At 37.8% G+C, this 24,020-nt stretch overlaps 1 protein-coding gene across 1 annotated transcript in view; it reads right to left on the reverse strand.

Annotated features, from left to right (window-relative positions):
* Positions 1–9,532: 9,532 nt before the first annotated feature.
* The window catches only part of LOC115800641 (syntaxin-binding protein 5-like), an 84,896-nt gene continuing 70,408 nt past the window's right edge, over positions 9,533–24,020 (reverse strand). Inside the window, exons 4-5 of the mRNA XM_030758122.1 lie at positions 16,049–16,149; positions 9,533–9,671 (exon numbers count right to left, since the gene is read on the reverse strand). Coding sequence (XP_030613982.1) covers positions 9,533–9,671; positions 16,049–16,149 — 240 coding nt within the window. The remainder of the gene's footprint in view (positions 9,672–16,048; positions 16,150–24,020) is intronic.

Consider the following 24,020-nt stretch of genomic DNA (forward strand, 5'->3'; position numbering starts at 1 on the left):
TCCAGACCAATGTTGGGCAAACTTCTTTCTCTGTGGTCATTATTCTCCAGATCTTTTGAGGTGGTGGTTTGCTGTGTGGTTTTAGAGCAGCATTTTCTAATTCTGTTTCTCCTCTGAGGTGCAATGGTGTTTGCAAATAAACAGATGAACAATTAGTGTTAAAGCTTCCATTAAAGGTACCATTGTCCCAGTGCTTGTTTAGCAATGATTTTACCAAATCATGATGAAGCCAGTGCCAAAAACAGCACTGCTTGGGGATCTGAAAATCAGACTAGTTTTCCTGCCCAGTGAATGCTCGGATAGGCTCCAGCACACACTGCACCGATTAACAAATAAATCCTGCACATTCTGCATGAATGTACCACTAAAAAGAGGAAAAAAAAAGTAAATTAAGACTGTTCTTCTAACTGCATCTTGTAGGAGGAAGAAAATTAAGCAAATATTATTTAAATATTTTGTAACAACCTCAAAAAACAGATTTTTTTTAAAACTCATCCAGAGATTACCAAGGTATTTGTAGATGGGAAAAAAGAAATACAAAGACACCTTAAGCTCCAGAGGAGCCATGACAACCAACCAGGGTTAGAAAAGGATAAATAATCAATATGACAGATGAGAAGGAGTGAGGCAGCACAGGAAATAGCAAGTCAGCTGCAGAGGCTACAGAACATGAAACATCACAATCATTATGTAACACATATAGTCATTTAATATTGTCTTTGAGCAATTTAGAACATGTTCAGAGGCGTAGCACAGCCAAGGAGAAAAATCAGAAACGCGTGACATGTTTCAGACCTATGCTCTATCTTGTTACATTACAAAAAGTGACACTGTGGCACTGATCTCATACTTCCACAGTGATTCTCAGCTCGGCAGAGGAATGAGCAGATTTAATCACATAGGTTAAGGTGATGAGTTATTTATAGAAAGTGAATATTCAGTGTTGTTGTAGGTTCATCAAACATGTTGTAGAGGTACTGGAGTAAAACTTACAGCCACGTGAAATGTGAGTCGTAGGACAGCAGTCCTGTGAAAACTTAAGATCACCCCATGAGTCAGTAGCTTTTAGCATAACCTTTAGCAGCAATAATTTGAAGTAACTGTTCTCTGCATGACTTTATTGGTCTCTTAGTGGGCCAAAATTGCTCTTGTGGAGGACTTTTGACCCACTCTTCTTTACAATGTTGCTTCAGCTCATTAACATTTGTGGGCGTTTGTTTATGCACAGTTCTCTTAAGGTCCTGCCACAGCATTTCAGTTGGGTTGAGGTCAAGACTTTTACTGAGCCACTGCAACATCCCGATCCTTTGTTTTTTTCAGTAATTTTGCTGTAGGTTTGCTGGTATGCTGGGGTTTCATTCCTGCTGAATGGTTTTGGCTAAATGTGGTGCTATGCAATATGGCCAAACTTCTCCACTTTGGTCTTGCCTGTCTAAAGTACATTGTTCCAGAAACACCATGGTTTGCTGAGGTGCAACTTTGTAAATCAAAGGTGTGCTGCAATGTTCTTTTTTAGAAAGAAGATGCTTTCTCTCTGCAATTCTTATAAACAGTCTTCTAATTGTACTGTCATGAACTTTAACATTTAACATGCCAAATGAGGCCTGTGGAGTCTGAGATGTCGGACTTGGTCTGACCTTGGGGTGAATTTGTTGGGATGTCTGCTCATTGAATTAGGCATAGTGTTAACACACCTAAATGCTCCAGACCAGCAAACTGATTAAACATTTTCTTTTATGGAAGTGGTCACACTTCCATAAAAGCTAATGATCACTTAATCAAGCACAATTGATTAGAAGCACATGGCTGCTACTTACCATCTTAAATTGCATGGAAGCAATAACAGTGTACTAAGTTCTTCACAGGACTACATAGAAAATAGGCTCCTATGAAAATGTCTTTTTTTCACATGACTGTAAGCAAGGTAACGTAAGATTGAGCTGTTTAACCCTTTTGCGATGTTAGAATTTAAAAACAACAATAATATTTAAATAATGTTTTTTCTTCATCCCATGATGATGAGTTCCTTCATCTTAGTGCACTACTGAGTTTTTTTGTTTTGGGCCTCCACCCAACAATGATGCTATCGCACATCCCACAAGGGGACAGTAGGAAGATCGGCTTATGGAGTAGATCGCCCAGCTTTGCTTCATCTGTAATCAGGTTCACCTAGTCCAACAAAAGCAGAGCAATGCAACCAATCTAGCCACTTATATTCATCTTCTTTAGTCTTTTATTTATTCTGATGTCTTTTATTACAGTGAGTTAGAATCTATTACATATTTTATGTGTAATAGATTATGCTGGACTCATACATTCCTCTGGTGTAAATGTCTTCAATATACATTATAGATTACAAAGTGTATGTGGTTTCTATTTCTTTGTGTGAAATCTGTAACAGACTATGTAACTTATATTTATTAGGCAGAATTTCATTCCCACTCCTACTGCATTCAATAAATCACAGGCTTTATTTGAGGATTAGCAGCAGCACATTAAGCGCTGCACTTTTTTAAATAGAGGGCTTGAAAGGGCTAGTTATTTGCTGATAAATCCGAACAGCAGTCCACATTAGTTAACATTAATATATTTGGTCTAAGAAGAAAGTAATAAAAAAAAACATATTTTATTTAAATAACCCTCTCACATGGAAACCTAAAAGAAAGACTGGCAGAACTGAACAGAAAAAGGGGTTTACAAGTACTGTAAAATTTTCTTCAGGTAGTTAACGTTTCTTCAATCTGTGGAATATATCTTTGAGGCAGGTGTCTGTGGTTTTCATGACTTTATCTCTGCAGCAATGTCAATTTAGAGTCAGTGCTCTTCCTGATCCTTAAGTCTTTCAGCAGGTTTTCACTCTGTCTTCCACTCTGTAATGTAAGTGAAATAGACTTGTGAATATGGGGTTGACCTCATATGTTGGTTGGGTTTCGTGCTGTCATGTGAGTTTCTAAAATGGCATACTTGATTATAACAGCAACCGTGTCTCCTAAATTTACATTTATAAAAGGTTTTGAGTAAAAAAGTAATTCTTTCATTTTTTATCTCATTGTACATCCCATTGTACAATCTCATTGTACATCCTGTATAATGACAATAAAGGCATTCTATTCTATTCTATTTTTTAAATCAAGTGCTTGTGCTGCATGCAAGTTGTGAGGAAGTGCTCAGATTGGGTGATGAATTTACAAAGCGCAGGATTTTGATTATAAAGAAAAATGCTATATTAAACCAGCCATTCTTAATGCAGCCCAAATAACATATAGGTTCAGAACAAAAATGATTCTGCTGGGATTTTGTTAGATATGAAAGAGTAAACATGTCAGTGCTGCCTTTTTACATACAGCATTTAATAAAGACAATAATCTTTTCATAATCCCAATGCTGATGTATGCATTTCTCTTGCATGTAAGCATTTTTTGCATATTATTCATTCTATGAAGAAGCTGTGAAACCAGGAGGTGGCTGAAAGCCAATTGTTTATTTTACAATCCTAATAGCAGAAATAGCAAAACATGCCAATGTTGATTACACCTGACATGATGCCAGGCGTAAACATAATTCTGTTCATCAGAGGGCTCTGTGAATTGCAGCAGAGTGTGTACTGGGCTGCTGTGTTTTCCCATTTCTCTTTGCATCTCATTTTTATATCTCATTTCAGAGTGAATCTCCTGAAGATGAAATTGTGCATTAAATATGTTGCAAACCCATTTGAATTTCAATGAGAGCCCAGCCCTCCTGTTTGGTTGCAGTGGTCCCGTTTGAACTGTTGTTAAAACAGATTTTTTTTTTTTTTTTTTCAAGAGTGCACACTTTGGTTTGTATTAAATCAATTCAACCATGAACAACTGTCATGCAAACAAACACTGTAAGAACACAAATGCACACATAAAGTGCAAATACACATACACACATCAATGTAATTCACACCCTCCTGTTTGCACAGTTAGTGGAAAGTGTAGGTGACTTCTCCCTTACTCACTAAATGCTGCACGGCAGAAAAAACAGATAGTCCCCTCTCATCCCTATTCATGTTTTGTGGAAATCCTCCCCAGATAAATAATAAGAGTCCCCAGTCACTCTGGGTGTTGATGAGAAGAGATTCATTCTCTAGTAGTTCAACTTCTCATGAACTCTACTTCAGAAAGATAAAGAGAGCTGACGGTTAGAAAATACAGAATACATTACAATGTATGCTCAGCAGCACATAATATAGACCTATTGTTGAGCTCTCCAGCTCAAGTCAGAAAGGAAAGTTACTTCTTCTTAAACTTGTTCTTGTGTGTAGGTCATCTCTCTCTCTGATATTTGATTATACAGGATCCAAAAGGTATTTAGCTTTCTCAGTATGTGTGCCTGTTCACTCACTTTTCTATATGTAAGCATTATTTACAATTCCTTTCAGTACCAAAATTCTGAAAATACAACAGTCCCTGTTTTGTTTTGTTTTTTTCTGTACTGTAGGTACCATATGCAGCACATGCCTACAATTTTTCTAGTCTGTCCTTACATGTTCAAGAAGAAGAAGAGGCAAAAGAAATCCTGCATGTGCTAGACTGCCCTGATAGCTCAGCCCTGACGTGTTAAGAAAGAGTCAGGTATGAAAATACTTTGCATTCGAGGCAGATGACCAAGGGATGATCACTGGTTCGTAAAAGGCAATATGCAAACATGCTTTTCAGGCCAACGGAGGAAATACATCTGAAAGACCGAGCACCAAATTTGTTTGAAGAATTGAAGGTGAATGAGTTTCAATTTATCCAAATTACCAAATTTGAGTTGAGTTTTGAGTTGAATGCTGAATGTTGTCTGTCTCTCTGTGTTAGCATTGCAATAGACTGGTGAGCTGTCTTGATGGCTGGGATAGGTTCCAGCTCAACCAGGACCCTGAATTGGATAAGTGGGGATGAATAAATGAATGAATGGATGGATAGAGTGTCGTCCACCTATCAGCAGGAGTGAAATCCAGAAACAGAAGCACATGAGCTCAGTGTGGCTGTACTCTGCATTCTGTTTGTGTACTGAATGACACAGATCCCCTGCATCCTCCTCAAAGGACTTCTAAGCTGCCACAAGTGCCTCTGTGAGATTAACTCACGAAAACTATAAATAACCTACTGTGCGTTACAGTTTTTGTAATGCAAATAAGCACTATATGTCAGAGTGCAAGTGAATACTAATAATGATGCACACACCTTGAGTTGACTGTTGTTGCGATTTGGTACTATATAAATAAAACTGAATTGAACTGATAAACACAAACAATAATAACAATAATGAAAACCCAGTGGCCAATATTGTTCATCCATATGTCCAACATTACTGTGGATACCACACATGTAAAGTCTAAATACATTATGTGAATAGTAATTTTAAACTCCACAAGTAATTTTGTTTTAGGAGTCTGTTTTCTTACATCACCAGGCTACAAAATATTATTATGCAACATAGTATCTTTAGAGGGTTGTATTCTGAAGCAGCTTTAACAGAGTCAGCTTTCTCTGTGTTACCTACCATGTGAAACACTAAAACCTGAAACAGGTGTCACTACTGCGCTTATCAACTTTCTTTATCAACCCAGGCTTACTTCAGGCTCTATGTGTGGTCACACAGAAGTGTGTGTTTGATGTGTGTTTCCGCTCTTATTCCAAACACAACAAATCAGTTCAGTGCTGCCAACTTCAGAAAGAGGAATGGGTCCTGAAGAAGTATGAAGAACATATAAAAAAAAAACAGTGTTGAGAATAAGTTACATTATTGACCTAGCCTACTTAAAACAGAACCACCTTTGTGACAAAGCTCTGGCAATGTGCTCAACATACTTTTCTAACCCAGTTAGAAGTTAGCAGTACACCCTTAAGATTTTAAAGGGCTAAATCTAAGTCTTAAATTAACCAAATATGCTCATGCCTGTGTTACCCTGACTGGACACAAGAAACAGGTGCTCTGTTCTGAACACTGTAATATGCAGCAGTTGATACCACAGTCAGGAGGATCACTGTACAAAACACACCTCAGTTTGTGGCCTATTATGCCGCGGTCTAGAGAATACTGAGAAATTAAAAATTCAAATCAGGATGAGTGAAGCGAAATTTGTGCAACAAGCTATTACAAACAACATAACATCACAGAATGACATATCTACGTGATGTGTACAGAGCAAAAATGTGGCAAGAAGTGGTCTGTTTTCTACTTAGCTGAGGATAGTTGCAAGAATAGCGCATAGGTGAATGGGATAAACTGTACTTTTTCAATATGTATGCAAGACAACCTTCCAGTTAGAGCAAGTCTTTCATTAAAGCTCAACTATCTTTCACATGAAGTTCCCAAAATGTGACACTTCAATATTTTATTTTTCTAATTTGTACAAGCACAGCACTACAATTTTCTCACACAATTTTCAAGCTGAAAAGAAACTTCAGAAGTTTCTTTTCAGCAGAGCATCTGTTTGTTGACTTTGTCTTGACGAATCAACAAACAAAACTTCCTGTTAAAATGCCAACCACTGTCTTTGCACCCAAGACTTTTGCAGTGATTGGCAGACAGCCCTCCCACACATACACATCGTGTCAAGACTGCTCACTATAGTTTCGGCTGTCACAAGGCAACAAGATGGCTTGGTATAAGAGTGACTTATGACTGACACTGCAGCAGGGGACTTGTCAGGGTAACACCAGAAGAGCACCGCGTAGGTGGGTGAAACCAAGAAAAACAAATGGGCATACAATGCAACTGAGCACCATGTGTGTGCTTGATGGGGTTTTAAGTTGTCAGTGAGCAGCGTATGTCAGATTCACAATAACCAAACACAAGTGCATACACATTTTATCTTTAATAAAGTAATCTTAAGATATTGGACGGAAAATTAATACATATTATACAAAACATTTTAAGAATCAAAATAGTTTTGCTTTTTTTTTTTTTTTAAAAGTCCAATATGAGAAAACTGTATGTTGCTGTAACAGCTCCAGCAGTAGCTACATAACCACTGCAGTATGCATGTGCGTATGTAAGGATGTTCAGTGAGACTTAGGAAGGGTCAATTGCGCAAATAACAGCATGGTTAATCTGTTTAAAAAGTAAGACCCCCATACACATGGGAAAGGGGTCACCTTTAAAATTATGAGCACAAAAATTAGTCTTGTACACCATAACTGGAAAACTCAAAAACTTTTATTTTCTGCTATCTATCTTTTATCTAGTTCAGATGAAATAATTATAGTGGGTGATTTTAACATCCATGTAGATGCTGAAAATGACAGCCTCAACACTGCATTTAATCTATTATTAGACTCAATTGGCCTCTCTCAAGATGTAAATGAGCCCACCCACCTCTTTAATCACAGTCTGGATCTTGTTGTGACATATGGCATAGAAACTGAAGATTTAACAGTATTCCCTGGAAGTCTTCTTTTGTCTAATCAATTCTTAATAACATTTAAATTTACAATAATGAATCACACAGCAGTGCAAAATAAATTTCATTACAGTAGAGGTCTTTCTGAAAGTGCTGTAACTAAATTTAAGGACATAATTCCTCCACTATTACGTTCTTCAGCGCGACCTGTCATCACACAATGCAGAGCAGCTACCTAAACTCTACTCCCACAGAGGCTGATTTTCTTAATAGAGATACATCCTCACTGCGTACAACTCTGGATACTGTGGCTCCTCTGAAAAAGAAAGCTTCAAATCAGAAATGCTTGACTCCCTGGTATAACTCACAAATGTGCACCTTAAAGCAGCTAACAAGTAAGCTGGAGAGGAAATGGTGTCTCACTACTTTAGCCTGGAAAAAGAGAAAAAAGCCCTCCGTAAAGGACATCTTACTATTCAACACTAATTGAAGAAAGTAAGAACAACCCCAGGTTTCTTTTCAGCACTGTAGCCAGGCTGACAAAGAGTCAGAGCTCTGTTGAGCCGAGTATTCCTGTAACCTTAACTAGTAATGACTTCATTCAGTTCAGAAGAAGTGATATTTATTTAGACTCTCTCTGATTGATCTTTCTGAGTTAACTTCAATAGTTATTTTTTTCCAAACCATCAATGTGTCTGTTAGACCCCATTCATATAAGACAGCTCAAAGAAGTCCTGCTCAAAGTTGATGCTTTGATATTAAATATGATCAATTAATCTCTATTAATGGGCTATGTACCACAGGCCTTTCAGGTGGCAGTAATTAAACATTACTTAAAAAGCCATCACTTGACCCAGCTGTCTTAGCTAATTATAGGCCAATCTCCAACCTTCCTTTTCTCTCAAAAATCCTTGAAAAAGTAGTTGTAAAACAGCTAACTGATTATCTGCAGAGGAACGGTTTATTTGAAGGTTTCAATCCGGTTTCAGAATTTATCACAGTACAGAAACAGCATTAGTGAAGGTTACAAATGATCATCTTACAGCCTCTGACAGTGGACTCCTCTTTGTGCTTGTACTGCTAGACCTCAGTGCAGCTTTTGATACTGTTGACCATTATATTTTATTACAAAGATTAGAGCATGCCGTAGGTATTAAAGGTACTGTGCTGCAGTGGTTTGAATCATGTCTATCTATTAGATTCCATTTTGTTCATGTCAGTGGGGAGTCTTCTTAAAGACGTCATAGTTCCGCATCACTCCAATAGAGCACTTCACTCTCACAGTGCTGGCTTACGTGTGGTTCCTAGGGTATTTAAAAGTAGAATGGGAGGCAGAGCCTTCAGCTTCTGTGGAACCAGCTCCCAGTCTGGATTAGGGAGATAGACACCCTCTCTATTTTTTAGATTAGGCTTACAGCTTTCCTTTTTGATAAAGATTATAGTTAGGGCTGGATCAGATGACCCTGAACCCTCTTTAGTTACGCTGCAATAGGGCTAGGTTGCTGGTGGCTTCCCATGATGCATTGAGTATTTCTTCTTCATTGACCTCTTTTCACTCTCTCTGTGTTTAGATACCACTCCACAGTTAATCATTTTTATTATTCTCTGGCTCTCTTCCACAGGATGCCTTTTGTCCTGTCTACCTCACCTCACACACAACCGGTCGCAGCTGCCCCTCCCTGAGCCTGGTTCTGCTGGAGGTTTCTTCCTGTTAAAGGGAGTTTGCTCATAGGGGGTCATAGGGGGTCATCTGATTGCTGGGTCTGATTTTCTCTCTATTATTGTATGGTCTTTACCTTACAATATAAAGTGCCTTGAGGTAACTGTTGTTGTGATTTGCTGTTATATAAATAAAACTGAATTGAATTGAATTGAATTGAATGAAAAAAAATCAATTCAACAACCCCAAAGTTTTGAATACAAGGTCTAAATTTCACATGGTTTGTGTCTATAGACAAGCAGACAGAATATTGTAATGATCATAGCAAAATAACCATCAATATCTCACATACATACACACTTACCAATCTAAATCAATTCACTGCCTCACCAACTGCCCTCTCCACTACCAGGATTTTCATTTTCATCATTTATTAAAACTCAGCTCTTATCATCATCATCATCATAGCATTTAGCACTGTTGTTGTCAGCCCCGGCATTTGCAGGCTTAGATACTCACAGTTCTATGGCCTTGTTCCACATGATGACGTATCCAGACAAAATAAAGGACTCAATGTTGACAATGTGTGTGTTTCCACGCTCCGTCCCCACATACAGCCATTTACTCTGAAAGGGCAGGTGGCAAAATGTGATCCTGGAGAAGAAAGCAAAAAGAAGGAAAAACGGCTCAGTGATAAGATTATAACAATCAGGTTTGTACTATCGGTGGATGTTCAAATACACAATCACATTATATCGCTTAACAAATTTCTTCTCCTTTCACAGAAGTTTCTGAAGTTATCAGTAATATGCTCCTTATAGTTAGCGCTGTTTTTAGTGCTGTGCTTGTTTGTGTTCAATATGATGTTGTCCACATAAAATGAAAGCTATTTAAAATAGATACAGCCCTAGTAAAGAGCAAAAGCTTTGGCTGAATTCATGTTTTACTATTTCAAACATTTTAAAAGTATAAGATAAGTTATGGGTTAAAAATAAGGTATTCAACCCAACAACAACAGCAACAAAAAAAAAAACAGTCAAGCCAAAAACACGAGGTAGGAGCCAATTAATTGATGCTACACTTGTTGTACAAAATGATTAAATTTTCTTTCTAGTATTGTTGTTGTTGCCTGCTTATAACTGATGTAACATTCTGTCTCTTTACTCTGTATTGTATGTGACAGATTGTACCCATGTCACTGTCAGAATAATTTACTTAAGCTGGTGCTTCGCTGTAATAACTTCCCTTCTTCAGAGAAGTCATACCCTGACTCATTCACGGACGCCATGGCCTGACTCATTCTTTGTCAAGGTTTAATTTAGAACACAGTGTTATTTCCTTCACAAGCTAGCACCTTTCACGTAGGTATGATTGCCTACATTTGCTCTTCCTGCCCTTTAATGATGCAATTCCTGATTTTCACATGACAGAGGAAATTTTTTCCCCCGCAGTCTGTAATCTTACTCTAAGCCTGCAGAAATACTGTGCAAAACAATTTCTAGTAGTAAAAAGCACGAACATTTTCTGTGTTCTGTAAGATTTCACACTGTCATTGTAAGGGTAGGCTGGTCCAACATTTCAGAAATTCCCAGTATTATTCTGTCCAAAACTTTAAATTGTATAATATCTTAATTATTAACATAACATTTAGCAGAACATTTATGTCTACAAGGTCATTCAGTATCATATATGTGTGTTTAACATGTAACCTTCTCAAGGCAAAACAAGACACTACCTGAGCAATTTTGTGTCTGCTTAAAACAGACTAAGATAAATATTATTAATAATATCTTTTCAAGGACCTTTCATAATTTTATGTTTGCTGCTTGTTTTCAGAAACTGAAAAACAAGCAAACAAAAACAGACCTTTCAAACACATTTTCTATGCTTGTCACCTATATTTCATGACATATAAACCCTGATTTACAATCCTGTTAAATAATGCCTTATGTTATCACATAAGAAAACAATTATGTGTGATGCAAGACTACTTAAGTCTTTATTGTTCTTCATTGGCATGTATCCTCTTTGTGAGCACCTTAGCCAGAGAATAACGATCAGCACACAGTAAGTCACTCTCATCCATGCTGATTACCTTGTAGAGATGGGGGGGATCATCGGGCTCCAGCCCAACAGCCACCCACCCAGCAAGTGGCAGGATTATTAGACAGAAGACAAATGAGATGGCAGACAATTCAATAAGGATTTAAGGGGCTTGAGGAGATGACAATATTCAAACTGGCTTGGGGCAGGGGGGGAAGGTGGGGTGCACAGAAAAGCTATGTGAGCAACAGAGGATTATACAGGCTTCTATTCCTACAGTACAACATGCATTTAGGCTTAGGACATCCAATTTGCAAATTTCCTTGTTTAAAGAAGCATTTTATTCATCATTTCTGCATTATTAGTTCTAATGCATAAATGAGTAGCAATTGATAGGAGATAAGCCATGAACCTAAGTGCTCAAACCTTGAGTTACACAGTGAGTCGTGTTATAGTCCCTGTGGGAAGAAAAAGAAAAAACTCAGAGTGGCCTCTTTAGAAAAGACTTTAAGCACTGCGTACTTCTGTTTTGAGATAATTTACATAATTTGTTACAAGAGACATAAAAGACATGGTTTTAAGAAAAAAAACAACCAGGAAAAAATGAGACGATCATAGGAAGGGGGGAGGAGGTATGTAGCGATGAATACAGATGTATAAGGCAGCTTGAGAAAATCAAAGCTTTCGTTTTAGCAACACCACGCACCAGCATAGGACATTATAATTATTGATCCAAGGAAAGAAAAAAAGCATGACTTCAGCTGCCAGCAGAGCAGCCTCTGCAAGATCAGCTTCAATAAATAGCCTTAATGAAGGAAACAGATGTAGAGATTAATCAAATTGGTGAGATCATCTCAGGAACCAATAACCTTGCCATCTGCTCTGCATGACTAGTGACACAAGTACTTAAGGAATTCCATAGTGACTCCTTTATCAGCAAACAGTCATATTGCAGCCACAGATGATAACATCAGCTCAAATGATTCTTTTACTGTGCCCAAAACTACAGTACGTGCTCATTGTGTCGGGTATTGTAATGTGCATGGCAGCTGAGGTGGTGTGACAGGCACGTGCTGCTGGCTGACAGTTATCACAAAGCAATTCTCTCCGCTGTTTCCAGTGATTCATACATTGTTCTTGTGGGACTGCAATGAGGTATTAGGGTACTAATTGTCAGAGGTTCAGCTTAGAGACACAGAGCTAAACAGAAAGGCACTGCCCAGCCTCTGATGGATGATGCATGATGCCCTTTTCTCCTTTTGTCTTACAGCATGATTCACTGCTCTTCCGCTGAGAGCAAGTGGTTCTGCCTCCCACCTTATCGCACCAACAGGCAGGTAGAACACTGCTGAAAGAGGGTTTCAACACCTTTGAATCAAAGCATTACTCCTAACATTTACCTTAGTGTTTGTGTGGGCAGAAAGTATGTATCACAGTGATCAGTGCAGTTGCAAGGCTATAAGAATAAAACATAGATGAACAGGTTTACAGTGACTCTTGTGTGATGACTACAGCTGCAAAAATAGTTGGCTTAATCAAAGACACTGCTAATTGCCCCAAAATAAAATGAGAGGGTATGTAAATGAAATATATATATTATATAAAAAATATTACATTATTATGTAAATAATTAAGGTGGGTTATTCCACATGGCCGTGGTGCAGGGGGCCTGGGTTTGTGTCCGACCTGTGGCTGTTTCCTGCATGTGCCCCCCCCCACCACCACCACCACAACGCACCCACATTCCTGTCTCTCTTGACTGTACACTATCTAATAAAAACATCTTTAAAAATATTCTAAAAACAGTGGCAGAGAGTCAGTGGTAATGAGAAAAATGTGCAATATGCAAAGGCACAAGTAAGTGTGTTTATGTCTTTTTGCCTTAATAGGCACTCAACTAACATGGATATCAATTGTTAAATAGTATATGCCCCATAAATAAAAATAGTAGAATGAATTATTTCAACCATGATTTGATTGGAAGGTCGCAGTTCACATGTTGAATGTGAATGCATGACAAGAGTAATATTGCATTGTATTCATCATGCAACTTATACCATCCAACAGCACAACTCTCAAACAGTCTTCCATTGGCATCTCTAGGATTTTAGATTTTTGTGTTAAAAAATTTCTTAGAAAATTTGAATATATATATATATATAGATATATATATATATATATATATATATATATATATATATATATATATATACACACAATTTCCTACACATGCCACTAATGACTTGAACTTTGCCACTCCATTACAGAGACACAAAGTTCTTTCTTTAACAACTTGTAGCCAATTGATATACTCTATGTAACAAACTCTTTCCAGCCATTATCCTTTAAGTCCTTGTTGCCTCATCAGAGTGCCCTAGGATGAGCTTTATGATGTGCTTGAGACTCACTTCCTCTTGGTGAAAGCTTATTATTCTCTCTCCTGTTGTGGAAAGTTTTAGCAGAGAGAAAACATGCTCCATGACTCAGATAAAGCTCTTGACTTGTAATAGCAAACAGACTGAGTTTGCTTTTACCTTCAGTCATCAAATGTAATACCTGTATTGGCAATGTAACCCTGCCAGTTGCTGAATGAGAAAAAAACAAACAATCAAATGATGTGCTTTATCAGATTTTTGAATTCACTTTATACACAATTACATTCAGCAGAGAAGTTATGTTCACTAAATGTCCTTGCCCATAAAATGGTAGTGGATATCAGGTTTTTAAAAGTATGAATAGACATTTCTTTCTTGGAGAAAAATATTAACAGACCTTAGCTGAGGTACCACAGTACACAATCTCAATATACTTTGACTGTTTATGAATGTTTCTTCAGTTGTTTACCAACTCAGGAATGCTGTCAGAAATCAAAGAGGCAACTGAAGGTTATGTATTTAAACTGACAAAGCCAAGAATCCATAGGCCTGACAAGATCACACCATTATGTACCTGGAATGAACTCAACATGAAAGGTAAGATCCTAGAAACTCCATCCATTTAGTGCAGCATGTAGCAGAGTTCTAACTACAGTTAGGGCACACTGCAAACTTTAGCACAGGCACAGAAGTGCAACAAATGTTCAGACTGATTCTTGCTCCCTTAATCACACAGCACCAGCTTGATATTTTCCCTGCAGACAGAAATGGTAGCCTGCAGGTATGCTCTGAATAATCAAACAACTTGCAGTGGATGGCCCCACACTGAATAGCCTGTTTCTGAACATGCTCAGGCAAGGCACTGAGAGCATTTTGCCCATTAGGGTCACTCAAAGGCAGCGATTGCATCAACTGAGTGACTTCTGTATCTGACTAGAGACCTCAAAGGTTTTCCCAAGGAAGAAAGTGGGGGAAAAGTTTCTAAAACCAAGCATCAGCATTTGGAGTCCATTGTTTGCCATTAATGTTTAATGGTAGAGAGCAGAAAATGTGCCATTGCTGCTGGGAAAAAGCAAAGAGACAGAAGGGGTTGAAAAAAATGGGGGAAAAAAAAAACGTATCTAGCTGAGGATGTGATTCTCTTTCTTCATTCAGAAACCAAGCAGCTATGACAAAAATCAAGACAGAAAGACAGACAGAAAACACATACGTCTGCTTTAGAGGTACGAAGATTAAGATGGGAATAGATGAAATTTGTCCCAGCTGGAGGAAACACAATTCAGACTAAAAAAACACCCTTCTTCTTCTAGTATTGTACAGTGTTAATGTTTCCCAGCCCATGGAGTACATGTGTATTGCAAGTGGGACCCAACCACAACAGTAAAATGACTACTAAGAGAGTTAAAAAAAAACTGCTATGTAACTTGGGCTGTCATGAGCAATGTGTTTTTAAAGTGTTCCACAAGTTAAGATGCCTGTTTATTATAACCATGTGAAAACTGGTTGATTGGGTTTCCAGGGTTCAGGTGGCAAAATGTCGAGGAAAATGGCTTTAGTTTCCTGGGAAGTCGACTCTTCCAGCCAGTGGTAGTGAAAGTGTATGGTGTCTCCCAGGGCAGAAGGGGTCATTAGCTGAGGTGCAACACAGAGCTTTTAGCCAGTGAGTATCAGAATAGCTGGAAAGGAATCAAAGTCAGAGGAAGCACAGAGGTTCTGCCCTAGATCCAAATAACACTCTGCCTCACCATCTTTATGATGCAGCCCAGTTTGACCCCATAGTGTGTAACAGATCCCACTAGTCCACAAAAGGATAACATGTCAGGTCATACTTTGTCTCACCTAGGTGTGAAAGAACAGGTCTTCTGTGATAAATTGTGAAGAAAACCAAAGTGGTAAGGCTATTCCTCTGCAAGCACTTTTTTTGATTAAGCATCCTTTACAGAGTACACATGTACTCTTTTCACACCCAAGTAAGGCACAACTTGATACTTACACTGTATCCTCTGATGTACTGGAGAGTCTATTATACACTTTGGTATAATATCAGGCTGGATAATGCCACAGTTGAGGTCTGGCAACCAGCACGTGCTTGGTGCTATGGGATGGGAAATGAGTATAGATGCTTCTAGAAGCACAGAGTTTGGTGTCTAGTGACATCGGTTCTCTCTGAAAGAGCTCTAACTCTATTGGAGCACTGATTAGAGCTGCTTTTGTTTAATTATGTGGAAGCTAAAGACCTTCCCAGCTGTCACTGGGTGAGAAAATGGCCACCTCTCCCCTTTGCTGTTTTTAGGTCATAATGAATACAACACAAAGTTAATTTTGTAAATTATGGGCCTCAGAGTCAGGGGAGAGGATAAACCAGTGCATATTCAGTGAGCCTAAAGTGTACCTCAGTTAATCAGCCAGATCCCATGTTCATAACTTCTGGTTTCAGAAAGCTAAGATGGCAATGGTAAAAACACTCAGCTTGAGGTTCCACAACCAATTCACTTACCAGTAGGTGACATTATCATGGCTACATCCATCTTTTATTTATAGATTTTATGTGCATGATGCATGCATGTGTGTTATGTGATAATATGTGTTTTTTCAAATGGAATCTGTGCATACCTTTCTCTGTTAAATTTGAGTGAATGCAGGATAGCCGGCCGCCTCTGGCGCAGATTCCACAAGTGTAGCGTGTCATCTGCACATGCTGAGACCAGCGCCCCCTAAAGGACAGAAAAAACACAGCTATATCAGTATGGACCCCTTACTGTATGTACAGCATCTCAAGTACACCAATTGAAGTTACTGTATGAACATCAAAAGTAAACACTCCAGGCTTTACCTAGTAGAGCGGCAAAAATCCATGCACACACCCTTCACTGTACAATTTCCAAACCAGAAGGTCTATTTTTTGTCCTCAAACTTTCAGGGCTCAGCTGCACAAAACACTTGAACATTGCATGAAATGTAATTCCAATAACATTTACTGTGTCTTTCCCATTAGGATGACACTACAACAATTGGAGTCCTGGGAGAATGAACCTTACAAACATAGTCACAGAATTAAAGACAGTAACATATTCTGAAAGGAAAGAAGACAATTTTGCTTCAAACTGATTTCCATAATGATAATATGGAATGTCATCCTTCATAGCAAAAATAATTGTAATTTCTCTATATTTAAAAAAAAAAAAATTACTCATGAATGTGATGGGTTTTTTTTCACCAAATAGAGTCAGACAATGAAAGGCTTAAGAAAACTGCGAAATCATATCTATAAGGTTTAACGACCTTGACTTGGTGCCAATGGAGACTTTAACATCACTTAAAAAATATGACAGCTACTGCATGAATATACATATAAAATCATCAGGAAAGAAATAGTTAATAAAAATAACTAGCATTTTCCACCCACTGCCTCCTATTTTATTCCATGTCTTACCCCCATGTATAGAAATGATTATGATGTTAAATCTGATGATTATGTGGCATCCTGAAACATATTAACCTATTTTCTTTCTTACATAATCTTACCTCACCAAGAGCTTTTCTTTAGATTTAATTCTTTCTCATCTTGCCACGTAATATAATGCCATTGTAGCGGGATTATAACTGCCTTACACTGAATTGCTAATTGCCCATTAAATCACACTCTGTTTTGCTCTGAAACAGTTTCGACAAATTGAGATAATGTTTCTAATATTTGCAACCTGACTACTTGTGCAGTCATTTATTGGGAATAAAAATGTCCCCTGTTAGAGTGCCCCATTTCATTAAACAAAAGTACATTCAAAATCGCGTTTGTGTGTGTGTGTATTGATTCATGCCATTATTTATTTCAAATGACACCGGTAATTGATCAAAATCCCATTTTTTTCCCCTTCTTGTTTTTCGGATAGAGTTCTTTTTTTAAATTTGACCTGAAATAACACTTTAGATGATAGATTTTTAATTATCTTGTGTGTATTTGGATATAATACACGGGATATTGGTGCTTTATTTTCTTGTCATTTCATTTAATGAGATGCTGCAACCCAGAGTATTTGCTTATTTGTTGCTGGACTTTTTCAACTTGTGTTTATTATACAGTACCAGTCAAAAACTTTTGACTGGTACTGTAAATATATAAAATGATGCTGAACAAATTGGTCATGTATATTCCTTTAGACATTACACCTAATGATTTAGTGAGTAGTGTTTTTTTTTTTGTTTTGTTTTGGCTAATTCTTAAACAATACACAGTTGCTAAACTAATCTAACTATGCTGACTTTGACAGCCATATTCACTCATCCCAAGCTCCTCCCCAAAATATATTCTTCTTCATGAACTGTAACAATGGATTTGTCTTTTTGCATTTCCCTATTTATTTTTGGTCTCTTTCTGTTTTTCAGGGAAAATAAAAGTGCAATACTTAATTAGTCATTAACTGCTCCCCCTGCTGTCCATTTTCTCTTATGAGTTTCTTTTTCTATACTGCAAGTGAATTAGCTTCTGTTCACCTTACCTTTATTCATGCAATAAGCACCTTTAAATGACTCAGGTAAATGCAAGTGGCAGGGGAATTTGCTAGTTATGCTCATTTGTTTAAAAATTATACAATATATTGCTGTATCAATATCCCCTACTTCTGGACATGGAAGGCATGTTTCCTTGAAATGATGTGTCATTCAGTGAGAATGTCACATGTTTTTAACCAATTACCAGTGACTAGAGTATAAATTCTGTGCCTACAATGGATCAGCTGCCATAGATGCAACACTTACATAATGGCTCAGTCACACAACAGTAAAAATAGGACAGCAACCTCCTTGTGACTAGGAACAATCGGTGGTTGCTTGGTGACTGCACTGAATTTTTTGAAAGTAGTTGTGGCAACCGTCTGTTTGCGCAGAGGCTGAGCATGCAACACCCTCAATCTCGGGAGTCAGTCTGCACCAATAGGTGCAAATTGGCAAACTATACCAGCTGCCAACTGTTGGTATTTTATATTCCTTTGTAAAAGCAAGGCTGCCGAGTGCCTATGTCTTTTTGCAGTTAAATCCTGCTGGTCCAGCAGTACCTATGTCACTTGATTTGAAAAAATTTTTGAATTTCTGTTTCAAATCTGTGAGGTTCTGGCTGAACTCTGAATGTAAATAGTTAATGTGAATTTCTGTTTAATGCGAATTTCTGTGTATGTAGATGGTAACAGATTTGTGACAGATGGCAATACATTTTAGCTGATTTATCACAGTTCATCACCATATAATCATTAACAGACTGCGTGTAATTGCCAACTCATCCTCATTCATTCACAAGCTAATAGCAGACCGACACCGTCTTATTGCCATTTTATCACTGACTTGTATCAAAGCTGCTTTGAAAACGACAACTGACTGCAAATGGTTGCAGACCTGGTCCCTATCTTCAAAACAACCATTTCAAAGGCAACAGGGAGCCTGTACTGTGTACTGCAGGGCTCTTCAACTCTAAGCCTCGAGAGCCCCTGTCCTGCAGGTTTTAGATGTGTCCCTGATCCAACACACCTGAATCAAATAACTGAATTACCTCCTCAGTATGCAGTTAAGTTCTCCAGTGTCCTGCTAATGACTTCTATATTTGACTCAGGTGTGTTGAAGCAGAGACACATCTAAAACCTGCAGGACAGGGGCCCTCAAGGCCTGGAGTTGAAGAGCCCTGGTGTACTGTAATGTAATTTAGTAGAGCAGACAGAAAGTAAAGTATGGTCAGTAAATAATTAGCTAAACATACATACATACGGTGCTGTGAAAAAGTATTTCTTTGGGATTTTTTTTTTTTTGCATATTTGTCACACTTACTTGCGTCAGATCAAATTTTTATATCTGTCAAAAACTACCCAAGTAAATACAAAATGCAGTTTTTAAATTATGATTTTATGTATTAAGAAAAAAAATTATATCCAAACCTAATTAGCTTGATGTGGAAAAATAATTGCCCTCCCATGTTAAATCATAAATTAACTGGGATTAACCAGTTTTGCTTGAGGTTCATAAAAATGAGATCTTCCTTCCTACCGTCACCAAGTAGGGGTTATTTGATTGTTGGGTTTTCACTCTAATATTGTAGTGTTATAAATACTGTAGTGTCATATTGTTGTGTCTTTATCCTAGAATATAAAACATCTTGAGGTGATGGTTGTCGTGATTGGTGCTGCATAAATAGAATTTAATTCAAATGAAAATGAAACCACATTTTTTGGAAAGCTGACAGGACACACCCAGGCCTGATTACTGCCAGACCAGTTGAATTAAGTAATAAAGCCTGTATGACAAAGTGAAATAGGCTGAAAGGTCTAAAACAGGAACACATCATGCCACAAATGAAATAAACCCAGGAACAGATTAGAAACAAAGTCATTGTTGTCTATCAGTCTGGAAAGGGTCTGGAAAGCCATTTCTAAGGTTTTGGAACTCCAGTGAACCATGGTTGGTATCCACAACTGAAGAAAACTTGGAGCAGTGGTGAACCTTCCCAGGAGTGGCCGACCTACCAAAATTACTCCAAGAGTGCACTGACAACTCATCAAGGAGGTCACAAAAGAATCCACAACAACATCTAAAGATCTGCAGGCCTCACTCGTCTCGGTTAAGGTCAGAGTTCATGATTCAACAATAAGAATGAGCCTGGGTAAAAATGGCATCCATGGAAGGGTTCAAAGATAAAACCACTGCTGAACAAAAAGAACATAAAGGCTCGTCTCACATTTGCCAAAAAACATCTTCATGATCCCCGAGACTTTTGGGAAATTATTCTGTGGGCTAATGAGACAAAAGCTCAACTTTTTGCAAGGTTTGCTTCCCTTTACTGGTGTAAAACTAACTCAGCATTTCATAAAAAGAGCATCATATCAACATTCAAACATGGTGGTGGTAGTGTGATGGTCTGGGGCTGCCAGCGACTTGATGTATTTGATGGAAGCATGAAATCTGCTCTCTACCAGAAAATCCTGAATGAGAATGTCTGGCACTTGGGTTAAATAACAGGACAATGATCCCAAAAGACACCAGCAAGTCCACCTCGGAGTGGCTCAAAAAAAAAAGAAAAAAGAAAAAAATGTATGTGGACCATGTACATATATTTTCTTGGTTTTATCGGCACTGTTTGCTGACAAAACTAAACTAAACTAAACAAACAAACAAACAAATAATGACAACTACTAGGCTTCAGACCAATAAAAGATGTGAGATTAAATTTGGTACTGTGCAAAAATGAGAAACATGCAAAATCAAAGACAAAAAGTGCTATCAAAAGTTTTGTGTGGAACTCCTTAAAGCAATAAATGAAAATCAGATCCAGTGCAAATTGTGCCAGGTAAAACTATCTTTCCATAAGTCTAATGCAACACATTGGACAGCTGGGGTCAGGGACAATGGACGGCAGTTTGTGGTCGGGGGATGATCTTCAAAGAATAGTCACATAGTTCCCAGTGAAAATCAAACAGTATTTTTGCTTGAAATGCTCTATTGTACACCATCCTTACTCCATTTTTATACAATATAGAACTGCTAGAGTTGCTCAACATCATGTTTCACAAGTACCTCTGAAGAACCACTGCACTTTATAAATACCAAAGGATAGTTTTGAAGACTAAGTTTTTAGAGCAGCCAATAACACAGAATGCAGAGGAGAAGAGAGTAAAAAAGAGTGAGGTGGAACAGCCAGTAATGAAGAAATCATTGCAGACAGAGGGAAGAGAGAACTGCGGCAGACGGGGTGAAAGCCTGTCATCAATTATCTTGATGTCTTGATGTCAACAAAGGCAAGATAACCAGGCACGTGTACAGTGCACGGCATGGGTAAAAATGAAAGCTGGGCCAAGAGAAACTGCAGTACAAAAACATTAGAATATCTCTTGGTGTGCTTATGTGTATCTATAGTCAAATAATGGTTGAGAATAACATTGTAGTCTAGATAACAGTTCCACTTACATTTCTTTCAAAAAAACAAAAGAGAGAAACACAATGGATCTTCTTAAATCCCACAAAGAGAACTCTTTAATCATTTGTCTCTCTGTATTGATTTGGTCAGTGGAAGTCACTATCTAAGTCACTAATCAGAGTATATACTTTTGGTTAATTGATTAATCAATGTGAAAGCCACATTATAGTCTGACATTAATCAACACTTTTCAAGAGAACTCCCTGAGGAGTTGCCAAAAAAACAAAGAAGCTGAAATTAGGAAATGGCAGAGCATGCAGACCTCATTATACCTGACACTTTAGTGAACAGTAGATAGATCAACTGAAGGACCAGATGAATCGCTCAAGTGCTATGTCAGGTTTTGCTGACCCCCCCCCCCCCCCCCCCCCCCCACCCCATTTCTTAAGGATAAGACTTTGGGATACTGTTTATCAACTGTTGATATTTTTTTTTGGCCTGCCACTTTTGTCCAAATCCCTCAATTTTTTTTTTTTTTTAAAAGGCATACTGCACACATGCTGAGATATACCAAGTATTCAGCTAATAGCTCTTTGGGAATCACCATGTTGGTGCAAAAATACTGTTTTATCCCTATGAAATCATGTTATCTTTGGCATTTTTCATAGAGTCAACTAAAGAAATAGGAAAAAAATGATGTGTTTTGTGACAGGCTGCTAGTAAGAAAATGTCTGAAGATAAATTTAAAATAGGTTCTTTGTAAAGTTTTCTGTTATGTGTAGATACAACACTTGTGTTAGGTGCCTTTTTATGCTTGACTGATTCATAGATCAACATTAAATGGTTTAACTACAACACACAAACAAAAAACAAATGCCCCCAAAACAAACAAAAGAACAAAAAACATTCCTCTGAAAATGATCAGGTATAAGGACTGGACTGAAAATGAGAGAAAAAAACAGAAAAAAAAAGTCCAAAGGTAAAGAAAATTCCAAGAAAGTCCAGGTGCTTGGAAGCAAAATATAAAGAAATGAGAGGTGACTTATGAATTTGTAAGTTTACAGCTAAATACAAAATTGTGTGCCTTGTTTAGACATATCCATATTTAAATTGGTCCTCAGCCCATCACAATAATCCACATCACCTTTTTCTTACATAAGCACTCGCACCCTTTTTACTTTCCGCCCCGCCACCAAACCAGCCTCTTTAGATGTATTATTCATTAAACAAAATAATGAATTCAGAATAGAGAGACTAGCACATTAATTAGCCTATTCATACCCTCCACTGACAGTACTAGAAAATAATCATCTATAAATAATTTTCCTCATAAAATAGCAAGAGAGAGGTTTATGAGGATGACATTGTATGAAATTGCTAAGTAATAAACCATATGACAACTAGATATGTTGAAGTGTGAGGTTTCTGTATGATAGAGGAGATAGATACTCTTCATGCATGCAACGTTCACAAGTACCTAGGAGAAGTGGCCTCGTTTGTGGGTTTGTGCAGTATGTCTAATGGGAATAAGTCATTACACATCACTGAATGTCAAGAGGCTGGTCTGAATATGTAAGCCAACCATTAACGGGGCAGCCGACAGCCCACACACTGAATCCAAGTGAGGGTTCTGCCATCCAGCACTGCTATTAGCCACTCTATCAAATGATGGGTAGACCTAAATTCAGTGAGAGAGGACATTAACATGTGTCCATGCATATGTGTAGAACATGCTCACACGTATTTATATGCAAAAATACATTTTTGAATACCACAAACAAAACTGTGTACACATAGGCACACAAAAAAACCAAACAATATTTGGACAGCAACACAATTTTCAAGATTTTCAGGACACCACCATAATGGATGGAAACAAGACAAGGTCTAGAATTCAGCTTTAATTCAAGGGGTTTGATAGAAATATCGCCTAACAATTATTGGCCTTCCATTTTCACAGGCTCTAAAGTAATTGTACAATTTAGGGATGAATTTGTTTTGCTTTATACTTGGATGGGGTCAGTTACTGATTTACATATGCCACGTGGCAGTGCAGACGGCGCAGGCCCTAGTCGCCATTTACTGCATGTCTTCCCCTATCTCTCCTCCTGCTTTCCTGTCTCTCTTGACTGCACTACCAAATAAAGCTGCCAATAATAATTAAAAAAAAGAATGCCTTTGACAGATGATGTGGTTTGATTTGGGTCATGAGCACCTATCTTTCCTTCTCTATCCTCTTCTCTTCCCATTATTCTGTTATAATCTAATCTTGGTTTAAATGGAATTGTGTTTAGCCTTGGTTTCTGTTGTTGCTGCTTTTTTCTAGTAAAATGTGATCTGGCTTTCCTTGAGTGTTGCTGGTTTGCAACTAGAGGTAAATCCTCTGTATTTACAATCATGAAAGCATCTGTAGATTGTAGATTTTAGACAATGATAATCCTATTTCTTGCAAATATTCACTTAATTAAAAGTTGTAAAGTTTTGTTTTGTTTTTTTTTCTAAACTTGATTATCTCCTTTAGTTGTCTTTCTTCCAGGCCATTTGGTGTTGCTTAGATCACCAGTGTATTCTTTTTATAAACCAAGTTCCATTTCACTGATTTGACCACTCCTAAAGTTTTCAGTATAACGATGGCAGCCTTGAACCCACACCTTGGACCACGTATTATCATTTCCCAAAGAACATCTTCCAATA

The sequence above is a fragment of the Archocentrus centrarchus genome, chromosome 21 (genome assembly GCF_007364275.1).
Source record: "Archocentrus centrarchus isolate MPI-CPG fArcCen1 chromosome 21, fArcCen1, whole genome shotgun sequence".
NCBI classification, from domain to species: Eukaryota; Metazoa; Chordata; class Actinopteri; order Cichliformes; family Cichlidae; genus Archocentrus; species Archocentrus centrarchus.